This window comes from Plectropomus leopardus, chromosome 2 (genome assembly GCF_008729295.1).
Source record: "Plectropomus leopardus isolate mb chromosome 2, YSFRI_Pleo_2.0, whole genome shotgun sequence".
Classification (NCBI taxonomy): Eukaryota; Metazoa; Chordata; class Actinopteri; order Perciformes; family Serranidae; genus Plectropomus; species Plectropomus leopardus.
In genome coordinates this window covers 21998404-22013705 of record NC_056464.1, presented here as the reverse complement: position 1 = coordinate 22013705, position 15302 = coordinate 21998404, and the positions used below count along the sequence as shown (strand labels likewise).

Genomic DNA, 15302 nt, shown 5'->3' with positions numbered 1-15302 from the left:
TGTTGTTGTTTTAATTATAACGACTTCACTTTGCATTATTTTGTCACATTTAAGTCAATTTTTGTAGGCATAAAACTTTTAAATTCAGCATTATCTAGAATAATGTTTCCTTCCTTCACATAAACCTGTACGTCCATTATTTGGAGTCATTTTATTAATTGGTTTGCATCATTTGACGTGAGCTAAATGTCAGATTATAACTCGTGAGATTAATGGACAGACCTTTGTCCTCTAGGATAACAGCCTGTGGCGTCCGTGCACCCAAGCTGTGATGATCGGCTGTGCCTGGGAACAACAGGACGTGGGCGGTTGAGGATTAGCCTATCTCCTTTTTTTGCGTGTTGGTCCTTGGCTTGTTGTGATGCGAAGCATAAGTGAAATGCGCGCTGATTAAATGTTGTTTTAGCCTACGTTAGAAGAGACACAGAGCAGCAGACCTAAAGGAAGTTAGTAACGCTTGGCCTGCCGGTGATGTTTTGAACAAATCTGATGCTCAGCTTGTCATTTTAATGACACTCGAGTGCAGTGACAACCGGCTCAGCTGATGTCAGGTGTAAAGATTAAATGGATCCATGCCCGGACAAATGAAAAATGTCACAAATCAACGTGGGAGTTCTTAGTGAGTTTTACATTGGTTTGCTATAGAAATACTGTTTATAAAGGCCTAGTCTTCAAGAAATTATATTTTTAGGTTGCGTTTACGTGGCTTTTCAAAACAAAATCAATTGAAATACTAAATTCAACTTTTATATAGACTTGAATACCAACACCACACATGCCATCATTAAGGTCACACTGACATTTAGGTTATATTCATATAGGCTACTGTATATTATCTATACAATGTTATATCACCGGAATGCATATTTGAATACTTTTGCATTATTCAGTGGTATAGGCTTTAACTGCAAATAAAATCCCATATATCACAATGTTCTTGCAGGAACAACTTTTATAATTCAACAAAAGCTTAATTTTTTTTTTTTTTATAAAGAAAATGTTGCTTTGGTTATTTTGTAGATATCATGAAAAAAGAAATGACCTTAGAAATACCTTACACTATTATTTAATTAAAATATTTCAGTTTCTACCATAAACAACATCACTAGTTTGTAATCCAGCCTCAAACCAAATTACTAGAAATCAGAGAATAAAGATTTGGCCTCGTTGACATTAATCACGGGTTATTCATACGGAGCTGCGCGATTACAAACAGGTGATTATGGTGGATAATAAAACAAATATAGGCTCAGCAGCAAAATAAGATGCAGGTTGGGTTAAACTAAGTCAGCTGTAAGAGGAAAAATACACGAGTGAACTCACCCTCCAGTCTATCCTCTCCAGCACAGACATCTGCAAGGCTCCAGTCACAGCAATCCCACTGAGACGCAGCGAATGAGTGAAACCATGAGAGGTTTACGTGACCGACTTCACCTGATGGTGCCGCAGTGCGCATGCGCCAGCGTACTACACCTGAGTGGGATAAATCAAGAAAATCTATCAACAGTTCCTCAGTGAAAACACGCATTTATGACGCTTTATATGGAGCAGCAGTTTAACATGGATTAAGGTGAGGACAAAAAACGCACAAATGTATTAAAATACATATTTTCTTCATAAAATAAACTGAATATAGCCTGCTGACAGTATTAGAGCTATGACCCAGATAGAATATTGTTGATTTCATAATTATTTGCTATATTGTTGCGTAAAAAAAACAATGTCATAGAGGCTAAAATGTAAGAAAAGGCGAAAAAGAACACGTGGGGAAATTTCTAGATGAGGTAATTCCACCCCCAAAGCCACATCGCCTCAGGCTGACCAAAAGAATCTGCTTTCAAAAGCCACGGAGGCTTTTTAAGGCCTAAAATGGCTCTTGTTATCTGATCTCCCGAATACTTTAGCTTAAACTAATGAACAGATCAAAGTGTCTTCGCTATGTGGTGGAGAATGCAGCTTACATATCTTGTTCTGAGAAAAAAAAGAGCCTTACCTTTTCTGATGTGCAGCCCTGACACCTGCTGAAAAACAAAGCCTCGTCAAAAAAAATAACTTTCAAAACATAAGAAATAGATCGGAACAAACCGCGCGTGTCATAAATCAAAAATGTTCATGTATCTAGAAAATGTAATATTTTAAATTCCCACTCCAATGTCTACAAAGCTATTAATCGCAAATGCCAGCTGTATTTTGTGCTACTTGAAAAGAACATAAACGAAAAATTAAATAGAGTTTAATTATATAGCCTATGAATCCCCAAATATTAATGCTACGTTTATGGTTTTAATGAATGAAAGTTTAACGCAAATGCCATATGAATTTATGATACAATTTATTACAATTTTAAATTTACGTTACAGTGGGTGCAAATGTTCAGATGAATCTATTTGAAGATGCGTTCAACGACTGTAAGTTTTCACCGACTTTTTTTTTTTTTTTCTTTTTAAGCTCATCACATTCGTTCCTGCACGGGTTGGTAGGTCAAATTTAACTTAAGAAACATCCACTCAGATCAGAAAATGTATCTTGGTGCTCCCAAAATTATGGGGCCACATTAAGGCAATACGGTGCTTTGGGAAAAAAATATGCTACTGGAATAAGCTATATAAAATCAACGAAAAGGCCGCTGAATGATGCTTCTGTCTTTCCTCTTTCACAAAAACCAAGAGTTGCTTTTGTTACTAACAAGAGGTCGTTATAAAAAAAAAACCCAACATGAGCGTATGTGGTTATTATTGATGCATTATTTCTTTGTAAACCATCTATTCAATGATCTAACGTGCGCAGAAAGATCTAAATCAACAACAAACAGAAAAACATGTCACAGACTGCTGCTGGATGAAGACAAGAGGACCGAGTGTTTTTATTTAAAATTTTAGCCACAATGATTGGATTATTTATGGTGTAACTTACATTTAATGAGAAGCAGGCAGACTCCTCTTAGTATGGTCTTTTTTTTTACCCTGCGACCACAGATCGAGTCTCTGAACTTAGAGCGTGAGATAAAGAGGCCTCTGCTGCCGCCTTGTGGCTGCATCCACACATCACCATTCAACTAATTTTTTTTTAGGGGGGGTAGCAGGCTATTATTTTGGATCAAGTTTACTTTACCTCATTTGGACTGTAAAATATTCATATAGGCGTAGTATAGGCGAACAGTGTTGAAAGATTGGAAGCTGGAGTTTTCATAAAAGCTGTTGATTTTAATCAACACATCCTTCAACTCCAGAGATATAGCAAGATCATGGAGAAATGTAATTTAAACTTTGTCTAAAAATAACTAATAAATCTTCTACCTTAAGTACAAAATTAAAGCATTTCAGCTTTATACTACGCTACTTTCAGAGGGACATCATGTATTTTTTACTTCACAACATTTTACAGTGAGTAAAATAATTAATAATAAAATTATTATTAATTAAAAATAATTAACGAACTACATTTTACAACTGTAAAACACTACATATTAATGTAAGATGTGTGTGTAAAATGTATTAAAAAAATTACATTTACTCCTCTGTCGTTGAAAAAGCTAGAATAATTATAAGGTTTACTTATAGGTTTCATTTCAACATTGGGGAGCATATATGAGACAGAAGGTTTGGTGCTCCTCTGTGGGAACATTTTTAGCATCAAACATAATTTCCTGCATTCTGGTGAATTTTTGTGCACACCTTTGTGGCTTGTCTGCATCAATTTATTGTATAAATATCTTACATTTTGATAAAATAAAAGTCATCTACTACTTTCATACATTTATTGAAGGGAGATAAATGCGCATGTTCTCGATACTGAGGGGGACGGGTGTCCCCATGTCCCTCCTGACAACTAGACCTATGTAAGTATACAAATATTATTCAATTTAAAAGTTTAACTACTGGACACAAGATGCTTCCTACTTCATCCAAGTCTTTGTCAGTGTCTGTGCTCAAAGTTTCAAGTTTTCGCATCACACTAGGTTGCATATTAGACCAGTGTTGAATTCTTAACTTGTTATAATGTCACAAAGTCTTGCTCATACATGTACACGTGTTAAATTGAGATTTGAGATGAGCACAGAGAAAATTTACCTCTTCAGAAGATCAGTGTGAAATCAGCCTTCTAGTGTTAAACTCTGCACATCCATCACTCTGCAAAGCAAAGGTTAAAAGACCTAGTGAAGTAACAAGAAAAAAAAACATTTTGACAATAGGGTTAAGTAAACATTTTAATGCATTGCTTGTACTTGTAATTTGAGTACTTTTGCAGTGCTGGTTTGCCACTTTTACTCAAGTAAATGATTTGAAAAATCTACTTACTGCATAACTGGACAATCTGATCAGAAGCTGCTGTTTGGATCTTCTGTATCATTAGAAAACATTTGTGGACATCTGCACAAGTGTGTGGCAACAACCAAGCAAAACAGGATGATAACAGTAATATAAGTAAACAGTAATAATATAACTAGTAATATTTATTAAGTTAGATGCCGCAAGCTCAGTGTCACCTCATAATACAGCTGTCATTTTCACACCTCTTACATGTATGCACATGCACGCGTCTCTACTTAATGAGATCTTTTTATAGTTTGTTCTAGGTGTGAATTTTCCCTTGAAGGGCACAGCAGGGAGTTGTTGTTGCTGCTGTCATCACAGGTAATTATTGCTCTTCTTTGAACATAGAGCATTGTGTAGCCAAGCTTTATATTTTAGGTGAAACACACAAAAAGGCAACTTGTTGTGCATTTTACTTGCAATTTAAGTTACACAATGCATAAATACACAGTGAGCAAAAAAATCTTAATAGGACTGAACTGAAATTTATTTTGGCATTTGCCTATTGCATACAAAAAAAAGAAGAAATTACTCTCAAATAGGAAAAGGGAAGGACACATTTTAAATCTCCTTTAAAGTAATAATCTCAAAGATTTTTTTTTTTTATAAATACATGTCTGATGAAGGTCTTTTGTGTAGGATTTAGTGGTATTTAGCAATGAGGTTGCAGAACTAAAACTTCTCCCGTGTGCCATGCGTGTAGGTGAACAAAGGTGGCCAAAGGGAAAACGCAGAAACGTAAATGGCCCCATCTAGAGCCAGTGTCTGATTTGTCCAATCTGGGCTACTGTAGAAACAACATGGCAAACTAAGCGAAAGAGGACCCACTCCGTATGAAGAAATTAAGTTTATTCTAAAGTAACAAAAACACAACCATTTTAATTTTTAGGTGGTTATAAACTGATAAAACATAGTTATGAATATTATAAACTATTTTTGCCACTCTATCCTAAAGACTGGACGTTTAAATCCTCTATTGCTGAATAAGATGGCACAAGAGGGCTTGAGCCTATGGCCCTCTGGTGAAAAAGTTTCACTATTTATATATCTGCAGTACTATGAACTGTGTGTTGAGGGTGTCATTTGTGGAAAAAATGGTGCATGAAGTTACTGCTAATGCAAACCACAGTTTCCTTGATGTTGCAGCTTCATATTTAAAGCATTAAACGGGGGATACAGGAGTTCACTTTTATTATAAAGCAGCCACAGGAAATGTTTGCAGTGTGTTTTTCAATGAGCTTAGAATTTACTGCTAATGTTTATCAAAAATGTGTCGGAACTGTGATTTTTTTTGCATTTTTTGACGGGATAAATTTGAAATATTGCAGGGAGTAATAGAGTAATGAAGCAGTTTGATTAAGAGCTGCAGACGACAAGCTGCTCACCTCCAGATTATTAAGAATACCAACTTCCTTTGCTTTGCACCTCTCTCCACAGAGTGGTGTGCAGCATAAAATTAGATCATGGTTGTTCACAGAATGACGGAAAAAGGCAAGTTATTGCCCTACTTCTTAATTAAAACAATAAGTTTGTTTTGCTGCCCCAGAATTGTATAAATTGTAGTATTAAACATTTGCTGTTACCACCAGTAACTGCAGGTGTCTTCAAAGAAGCCAGGACTAAAATCTTTGCAATTGCCACTTTAAAAAGCGCAAACTGTCTAAAGAGGTGTGCAGTTGAAAATATGACAAGACAACTTTACTACATTCTGCTATTTAACTGGAAGCCAACATAACATGTTTTGTTATTTTTCATGTCAAAGGTCAGAAAGGAGAAAACAGACAGTTGGTAGCACCTCATTGGGAAGAAAAATAAACTTGTGATGCTTAAAAATCAAGAACAATTACTGAGCTAAAAGTATGTCTTTTGTCCTGTTACTTCACAGCAACTTATGTTTGTCTTTTAAGGGGGGGTTGAGTGATCTACATGCATTGATTCATCAAAAATAATTATGTAAGAACTTGCTTTATAGATGTAAAGCTTTTCTACTTGCTTGCGTTACCTAATGGGGGAAATCCTTTACATCACCTGGCACTACTTTTTTAACCATGTGGAGATGACTTTAAAAAGCTGCACTCTGTCCACTAGGAGACAGCAGAGTGACAGAGATAATCAAGTCACCTTAGCATCAATTCTCAGAGCACTTGTGACTGAGAACATGGAGACACTGGCAAATACATGGGGGAGGACTTAGGTTACAAAACAAAGAGTTTGAACAGCTTGGGGAGCCATTAACAAAATGTTCACAACATGTAAACACTAAGCTACTGGGGACTGAAAAGAGGTTGGGAGTTAGTCCACACACTGATGACATTATTAGAGGTCGTGTGCGTCTACTCAAGTTGGGTTTGCAGAACTAGGTTTACCAATGATGGGTCTTTAATGGGTCTCTATATCTGGGGCAATCTAAAAATGGTGATCTTTGCTCAGAGTGACAGTTACTAAAAGTGATAAGGGGTGTGGGTGACCCAGTTGGATGTCTGATCTTTAGTGCGCTTGGCAGAACTGTGGGTGGTGAAAAGTGATTTGAAGGCCTCTGACTTCTCTGTCATTTCCTGGATGGACCTTTTGGTGGCGGAGGATGTCGAAGACTTGGTTCCTTTAGAGGAGCTGGAAAATCCGGACGATCCAGCCACAGCTATGTGATGCAATGGCAAAAGGACAAAGCAGCAGGAAGAAGATGTGAACAAAGAAAAACAAGGAAAAGAATTAGAAAAATGTGAACAATCTTACCAGCTTTTTTTCTGTTTTTTTCTGCTTCTGTTTTAATACAGTTAATATATTTATTTTGCATATATTTATAGAATACAATATATTTATTTTACAATAAACAAATTATCTCACTGGAGTGGCATTCATTCAGTGGAAAACTGATCTGTTAAAAACAAGTCAGGCTGCGTGCTATTCTTTATGAAAACCAATGACTGTATATAAAGATGAACAGCATTACAGCTCCCCAAAATTGAAGGCAAAACCTCTTGATTGCTCACAGGTGGCTAGCTGCAGTCTAGGTCATAGACCCTGTCCCCTCTCTGATAGTGGCCAAACTAAAAACTCAAAGTACAAGTCAAATACATTCTTTAATTTTTTTTTTGGTAGATCTTATCATGTTAATATCTGTTCAAGGGTTCAATTTTCTGATAGGTTTGGTTTTAATTAGATATCTGATGCCATAGAGGCAGATATATAGATATCTAATAGATATCTACGTATATAGATACTAGATATAGATAGCATTTGATATGCTATTGGAGCCACAATACATAAACAAGGGCAGAAATGCTAACAAAATGCCTGCAGCTAGCTAAAACATTAAATATCAGCATGTCAAAGGAGGGACAGTAATAGTTAGCTTCAACCCCTGCAGTTTGTCTGGTCAGATTAGTAACTCTCTCTGCTAATCCCACACTTCTGTATCCACATTTGTCCTCTCAAAGCCTAAGTTTTTGGTTTGGCAGCTTATAAAAACACAGTTCTGGGGTTCTTTACACCGATGGTAGAACATCCAAAGACATATGAGCTTTAAGAAATTTTTGCTCGCAGATGTAAATGTCAAGGAGACACCTTCAGGCAGTACAACGTCAGTAGAGAGTGATGATTCCTCCCCACCACCCCATTCCTGTCTCTGTAAAAGGGAGGGAGGGTGGGGTGGGGTGACACTGTGATTGACAGCTGTTTGTGTCAGTCAGTGTTTTGCAATCAATGGTGCCACTCAGAATTTGGTCAAACAGGTGTATGGGCGCCTGCATTCGTGAAATTTTGGCTTCATGTTTTTACAGTGGGAGGATGTTGGGACGCCTCGTCCGTTGTTAAGTACAGTCTTTGTTTTAAATTAAGCCAACTTTAAGGCTAGGAACCACAGTTTGCCTATATATTTTGTGTTTTACATACAATATTACATCTAGCATAAGCTTTTTTAACGTTCCTTGATGTTAAAGTTCTTGATGAAGACAGGTGATTATATGCACTATATTTCATGTACTGGTCAATTTGGAGATTTTGGGCTATTTATCTTCCATAACAGACCCTCTTTCAAACTGGTAGCATTTAAACATAACATTTCAGAAAACTCAACATTAACAAAAAATAACTGTCTAAATATGAAGAATTAACTGGGGAAGATTCACGGTGACAAGTTAAAATGTTTACCCTTTTCATTTATAGTGCCATATTTTTGGTCTAAAATCTACAAAAATCTACACTTCACTTGCACTTACTCACACCAAACTTTCCAGTTTTAATCCTATATATATATTTTGAAGGATTTTACATAGGGGGTTATTCATATATCATTCTTGTCTGATTTATATTACATTTTATACCTAAAGACATGGTGATTTTTTTATGGCTGTATTTTCTGATTTATGGAGAGATAAAAAAAAGATATTCAAAATAAATCTGTAAAAACCTTTGATAATTTTATGTCAAAAAAATGTTCAGATTTCTGTTCTGGAAATGCATGTACATCAGAGCATATTAATTAGACATAGCCTCATTTGAATATTTGAACGTGAAAATTAAGAAACAGAAAAAAAGAAGAAAATTGCTCCAATGTAAGTAATCAACTAGGGAAGGTCTATGGTGATCACTGCACATTCAAAGTTTTACCACGTTTCCCAGGGTTATCTCCCGTTAAGTTTCGTTTGTCTGTAGTGAGGAAAAGTGTGGTTAGCTACCTGATTGTCTGCTTTCACCACCATTCTGTAGTGAGCTCCCTTCTACATCCGCCTGTGAAGACTGTGCGTCATCTGCAGAAACAAGAGTCAGACAATTTGATAATGATAGCATTCAGTAGTTAGGGCAGACAATCTAAAAATGTATATGATTAGAAAAAAATTGTAATCAATAAAAACTGATCTGATAATGAATTACAAAATGTTGCATTTAATCTTAAATGATTATGAACTTTGTGAACATTTACAAGAGACCTGAACCCACAGTATGTATCCACATGGAAGTTTGCAATAATTGTCTGTTTTCCAACATTTTATCTGATAATAAAACTTACTTTCATAACATCAAACAAGCTTTTCACAAGCAGGAAGGGGAAAAAGCTGCATTTGTGATTTCTTTGATTCTGTGATTTCTCTTTCTTTGAGTAACACATATAAACATAGAGTGTTTCTCAGCCAACATCCCGTTCACTTCTGAGGGGAAAGGCCTGTACCGTTCTGAAGAACTAAACAGGAATCCACACCAACGCTCTCTTAGGATGCAAAACACTGCAGGTTTTTAATCGAAGACGACTAGACACAGGGACCGACTGTAAAAACCTATGAGCCTTCTCCATTTATAGGATCTGTGTTTATTTTCTTTATGTTTATTGCTCCTTTCTTGGGAAAGGAACAATACACATTATAGTTGCAAAAGAGACCAAAACTCAATGACTAATCCAAAAGTATTCCCTAAATCTTCTCTCATTAGATCATACTGTAGTTTTTTTTCTTTTTTAAAAAGTCAAATTGAACATCCTGAAAACTTCACGTCCCCACAGTAAGTATCAGATAATTATTAAAAACACAGTGACTTAATGAAACATGACCAGACTAGTTTAGAAAAACATGTCTAAAGCATCACAGTAAAATCACAATAAACTCAAGAAATGTGCATATGAAATGAGGACATTTATCACGTAAGTACAGAGATCCGACTTTCTGCTGTGACCGCAGGACTTTGTAGCATCTTAAACAAAGATTACCTCTACTAACCAAACTGCAACATCCAGGGCTGAAAAAGTGAACCTGACGCAGAAGTACCAAAAAACGCAGTTCCCTGAATGGCCACTTAAGGCTGGCTCCACAATCAGAAATGAACATATTTATAGCCTGGGACAAAAATGGTTTTGGTCTCTATAGCTAATTTCAACATTCATGACAACTGCACTGCATTTGTGGATGGTTCAAATAGAACTGTTCCATTCTGTAAAGTTTTTCTGATCTGATATTAAAAGGTGCAGTTAGAAACACTGTAGTTTGCTGATTGGTCGAAAGAGAATCGTCACTCTTGCTCAACAAGGACTCAATGCATAAACCAACTATCTTCAAATATCACTCAAGTTACTTTGCATCATTGGTTAAAAGGAAAGTTTAGTGAGAGCTGTATGGAGCTTTGACGTAGCTATTACTATCCAACCCTGTATACGAGTACTGTCCACGATGGAGACGCTTCATAGATCTAACATTTAGCTACATGTCCTTATGGGTCATGTACCAGTTCAAGGGTACTGTGCTCCAAGTGTTCTGTGGAAACACAGCTTAAGTGTCAATACAATCTGTGAGTCAGATGCACCCCTTGCTCCTCCCCAGCTCCACCCCATTATCCCAATGTCGTCACTTCTGGCCCCCCCAAAAAAACAAGATCGCGACAGCCAAATTTCCAAATTTAGGGCCTCAAAACACTATGGTTGCATCCATTATTTTTTACACAGTCTAAACTATTAACAAAATTATTAAAAAAAAATAATACCCTTGCACAAAAGAAAACACAAGCCCATATATATAAAATCTCAATATTAGTATAATAGTATATTGGACAGTACTCGCGAGCAGATTGGCGCTGGGACTAGCACTGTTTTGCAAGGAAGAATGGGCAAGAATTTCAGTCTCTCGATGTGCAAAACTGATAGAAACATACCCCAAGCGACTTGCAGCTGTAATTGGAGCAAAAGGTGGCGCTACAAAGTATTAACGCAAGGGGGCCAAATAATATTGCACGCCCCACTTTTCAGTTTTTTATTTGTTAAAAAAGTTTAAATTACTCAATAAATTTCATTCCACTTCACGATTGTGTCCCACTTGTTGTTGTTTCTTGACAAAAAATTTAAATTTGATATCTTTATGTTTGAAGCCTGAAATGTGGCGAAAGGTTGCAAGGTTCAAGGGGGCCGAATACTTTCGCAAGGCACTGTATATATACATATCATTGAATCTCATAAACAGATTTGTCTTAATGTGATGTATGACACCTCAACCAGGCTTTCCACAAACCTTTTGATTCCGATGGTGTGGACACAGTTTCAGCTGCTTTGCTCTTCTTTGATTTCTAAAATAGAAAAGAGAAATATATATCCTTTACAAACCTCTTTTTTCAAACTTAAAGAATTATTCCCAGACAAGTACAAAGGATAAGATGTATTAGTTTACATATTTTGTCCGTGTTAAGACAAATACTATTCAAAAGTTAAAGGATAAGAAATCACTATCAAGAACCCAATAACATTTTTTAGAGTTTACTCAACCTAAAACAACTGTAAATTAGCTGTCATCAGCTTTGTTTTAATTAAAACCCACCTTAGTTTTGGCTTTGATTCGCTTCTCTTCCATCTTCTCCCTCAACTTCTCCACCTCTTCCTTGGTGCCATTGAGCACCACAATATCCTCATCTTTAAACGCGTCCCCACACTAAAACACAAGCATGGACACCAAGGTAAAAGATAGTAACTGACCCAATAGAAAAAACTTTTCCAACATATATAAAGGCAGTATACTGATATATCCTTAAAACCTATAAGAAAAGCAAGGCAACACTCCCTGAAGCAATTGAAAAACATATTCCTTGTTGTACTTCTGAGTAACATTCAGTGGAACTGTATCCTAATTATATGATCATAAATGCAAATTGTAAACAAAACAAATAAAGTAAATAATGAAGTTTGTGTTAAGAGTTTGGACTGAAACAATGGACAACAAGTGGAACAAAGCTGATTTTATGTGTATTTTTTAAATCATAATATATATTTTTATTGACTCGAAGGACCTTTTGTGACTTATATACATAGATATGTTGAGATGCTGGCGCACAAAAATCAAAATCTTCTGCCATTAAAACATTTGCAATCTGGGGGCCATGCTCACAAAGAGTTGCTCCAGGTAAGGTGACGAAATTGCAAGAAAATTCCCAGAATTTTTATGTTTCTGAAGAATTTCTTCCAACAGTTAAGAGTAGATCCTGGTAAAGATAACAGTTGTTCACAAAGCATGTTAACCCCTTAAGAGCACTCCCCATGTAAAAAGCTGAGGAGTCTGGCTCCGAAAATCCAAGCTGGCAACGGCAGAAATGCTGAACTCAAGGCTTCAAAACAGGAGTCCACAAACATTCTCACTTAGGTCAAAGTTTTTGTCTCCTTCTTGCTCAAAGTTGTTCTGACAACTTTCCTTCATCACTCCTAAACTAGGACTCCTTGCTAAAAATATTTCGGAGCTCTTTCAAGACTATTCTCATAATGATTGTGAATGTAGCCCCAGCAGTTACATTAAATGCTGTATCCCATATATCAGACAGCCAATTGAAGTAACTACCAGTTAAGCACTAAAACACTCAGTGTAGCCTTAAAAGGAACTGGCAAATGTCATAATAGTACTTTTTGGTCCCTTTCATAATCATGTCTAAACTGCTGAGGGTGAGTTGGAGCAGAGAATTTTGCACAATATTGATTTCAACAATATCACAGTGCCCTGCACAGAGTACTTGCTACATTTTAGTGTCAAATTATCAAGTAAACTAGTCTGAAAACTAATTCATTATCTGGTGTCTACTAGTGAGCAAAACGAGGACCCAATACTGGCTTTTGTATTTTTGTGATGGGAAGTGCAAAACTGAGCTACATGCCTTTGTCCAACAGTCTAATAATGCTGTTTAAGTAGTACTATGGTTTATCCTTCTGAGCTGCTCATTTACAGAATGTAACTAAGAGAGACATTTAATGTGTTGACAGGACTTTCCCTGTCCCTTACCTTGATGCATATATATATATATATATTTATGGGTATCAGGCTAGTTTAAGACACATTTTCATGAAAAGGTTAACCAAATTTCCATAAAGGCATCTCCTGGATACACCAAGCAACATTCAAATATGTAAGTAGTAGTATGCTCAGTAGATGAATGATTAGGTGAAACTCCACAAACCGCACTCAGGTGCACAACACAAAAAGACCTGCAGTCCTACTTTGACTAGCAAAACAATGTTTTGTTTATCCAGAGTGATGACATAGAAGGGATACATAGACTGAAATGGCAGATAGTAAAATTAGTTATTTCCATATGCATCTTTTCTGCTGAACACATTTATGAGCTATGAAATATGAAAGATCAACATCCAGGTTATCTCCCTGCCACATGATATCTTCCCTTTTCACTTTATTTGCATGCACTCTGGGAGGAAAACCAAATTAAAACAGTGAAGCAGATGAAAACAGGCAAATTCAGATTCAGATAGACAGACATTGATTGATGGCATTTCGTTTAGGAGCTATTCACTGAGTTTATCGTTTGTTTTATTTACGTTTATGTTTACCACATTTTCTTTTAATTTGTATTCGATGGTCAACCCATTATTATTGTGAAACTACTTACATACCTTAGTTTGCACCCGTTGCAACGTTTTGTTTTTTTTTTGACACTCCCGCAGTTTTCTATCATTACATAGGGTTTTCTTTAGAGGGGGTAGTAAAACCAGTTCAACCAGACCCACAGGCAGGATGTGAAAGCATGTGAAAGGGAAACAAATGGTACGGTGTATTGATAAATTCACTTGAATTGCCATGCATATAATTTTCAGGGTTTTTCCTGCACTAAGATTTGGAAGGCGACTGCCTATATCAAATTTCCGTCTGCTTCCAACTCTCAATAAACTCACACACTGACAGGTGTTATAATGAAAAACTATCTGCTGACAAGCCTTGCACTTGGTGGATTTCCGCCATTTGTAACTGCAGTTGTGTCATTAACCCACTGTGGTGGTGCTATCGTAATAAGGTGCTATCATAATCAGCACAGTGCACCAGGGAAGGCACTGGCAAAACTGCATATCTTCTAGCAAGCCTTGCACTTGGTAGATATCCGTCATTTGCAAAAACAGTTCTGGCGTGCCCCAGTTGTGGTGGTGATACCACTACCAAGCGCTATCATAATCAGACAGTGCACCAGACAAGTCAGGGCCAAAACTGCCAACTACGAAGAAAAGGCACTGCATAGTCAACACCAATAAAAGGTAAAGAAATTCTTTTTTTCCACTTTATCAGTGCAAAAGTTAATTAATTTTTAGTTATAGCCTTACTAAAATGTTTTTGCTTTAAAACTTAGCCAACTTCCTATCCTTTTCCTTCTGTCTGTGGATTGCAATTATGGGATTAAAATGATTTGAGTGCAAAAATTCAGTTTAGGCTACCGCAAAGCAAAGCAGGCAGGCTATTTATCTCCTCAATGATGTTTCAGTACAGACAGTGCGCATGTCCTACACATGCCATATACCATATCAGCACAGCATTAATGTAATGCACATCACAAAGGCTTCCCCATCGTGCAATTAAGGGGAGCAAAGTTTTGCCAGACAACTTTTTGTTTCGAACATCATCAAACAGTGAGGTGATTATATTTAAGCAGCCAATATAACTTAATTTTTTCAGAAACTGACAAAATAATAATAAATACATTGTAATTAAAAATAATAATAATACTTTTTGGACCACTGTGATCGCTCATGCAGCTGATCAGTTTGGCCAAACTGTTGCAGCTCAGTGAATCCAAAGTGTCTAAATGAACAAACAAACTTCTACAGACTGCTTTGTTTTAGCTTTGTCCGCCTGTCAATGGAATTCTATATAAATGGGAGGGCACATTGCCGGTGTCTCTTCTTTCATTCAGTGCTGTGCACTTTCATTATTACCAGGGGCGTATTTAGTGTTGTAGGGGCTTTAGGCCCCAGACACACTGCTCTGCTTTAGTTTCACTCTTTCTCTAAATGGGGATGTTTGTAGGTGGTTGGCAGCTGTAGAAGAAGTACTCAAAACTTTTTTCTTTTGTAAAACTATTAATAGAAAACAGCTAAAAATTAAAGTCAAAGTCCTGCATTCAGAGGAGGAATTATTAGCACAATGCATTTCAATTTACTAAAAATCTGTTCAAAGTGAACCTTTTTTTATTGTAATTAAATGATGGATAGTTTCTTAAATAATAATGCATCATATTTTAATTGTTGTTTTGTGAGTA

General features: G+C 36.4%; 1 protein-coding gene across 1 annotated transcript in view; it reads right to left on the bottom strand.

The window, feature by feature from the left end:
- Nucleotides 1-4194: 4194 nt before the first annotated feature.
- Nucleotides 4195-15302, bottom strand: part of rtf2 (replication termination factor 2) — a 29925-nt gene continuing 18817 nt past the window's right edge. Inside the window, exons 6-9 of the mRNA XM_042505291.1 lie at nt 11603-11713; nt 11300-11354; nt 8990-9061; nt 4195-6951 (exon numbers count right to left, since the gene is read on the bottom strand). Of these exons, the coding sequence (XP_042361225.1) occupies nt 6755-6951; nt 8990-9061; nt 11300-11354; nt 11603-11713 (435 nt within the window). The 3' untranslated portion in view covers nt 4195-6754. The remainder of the gene's footprint in view (nt 6952-8989; nt 9062-11299; nt 11355-11602; nt 11714-15302) is intronic.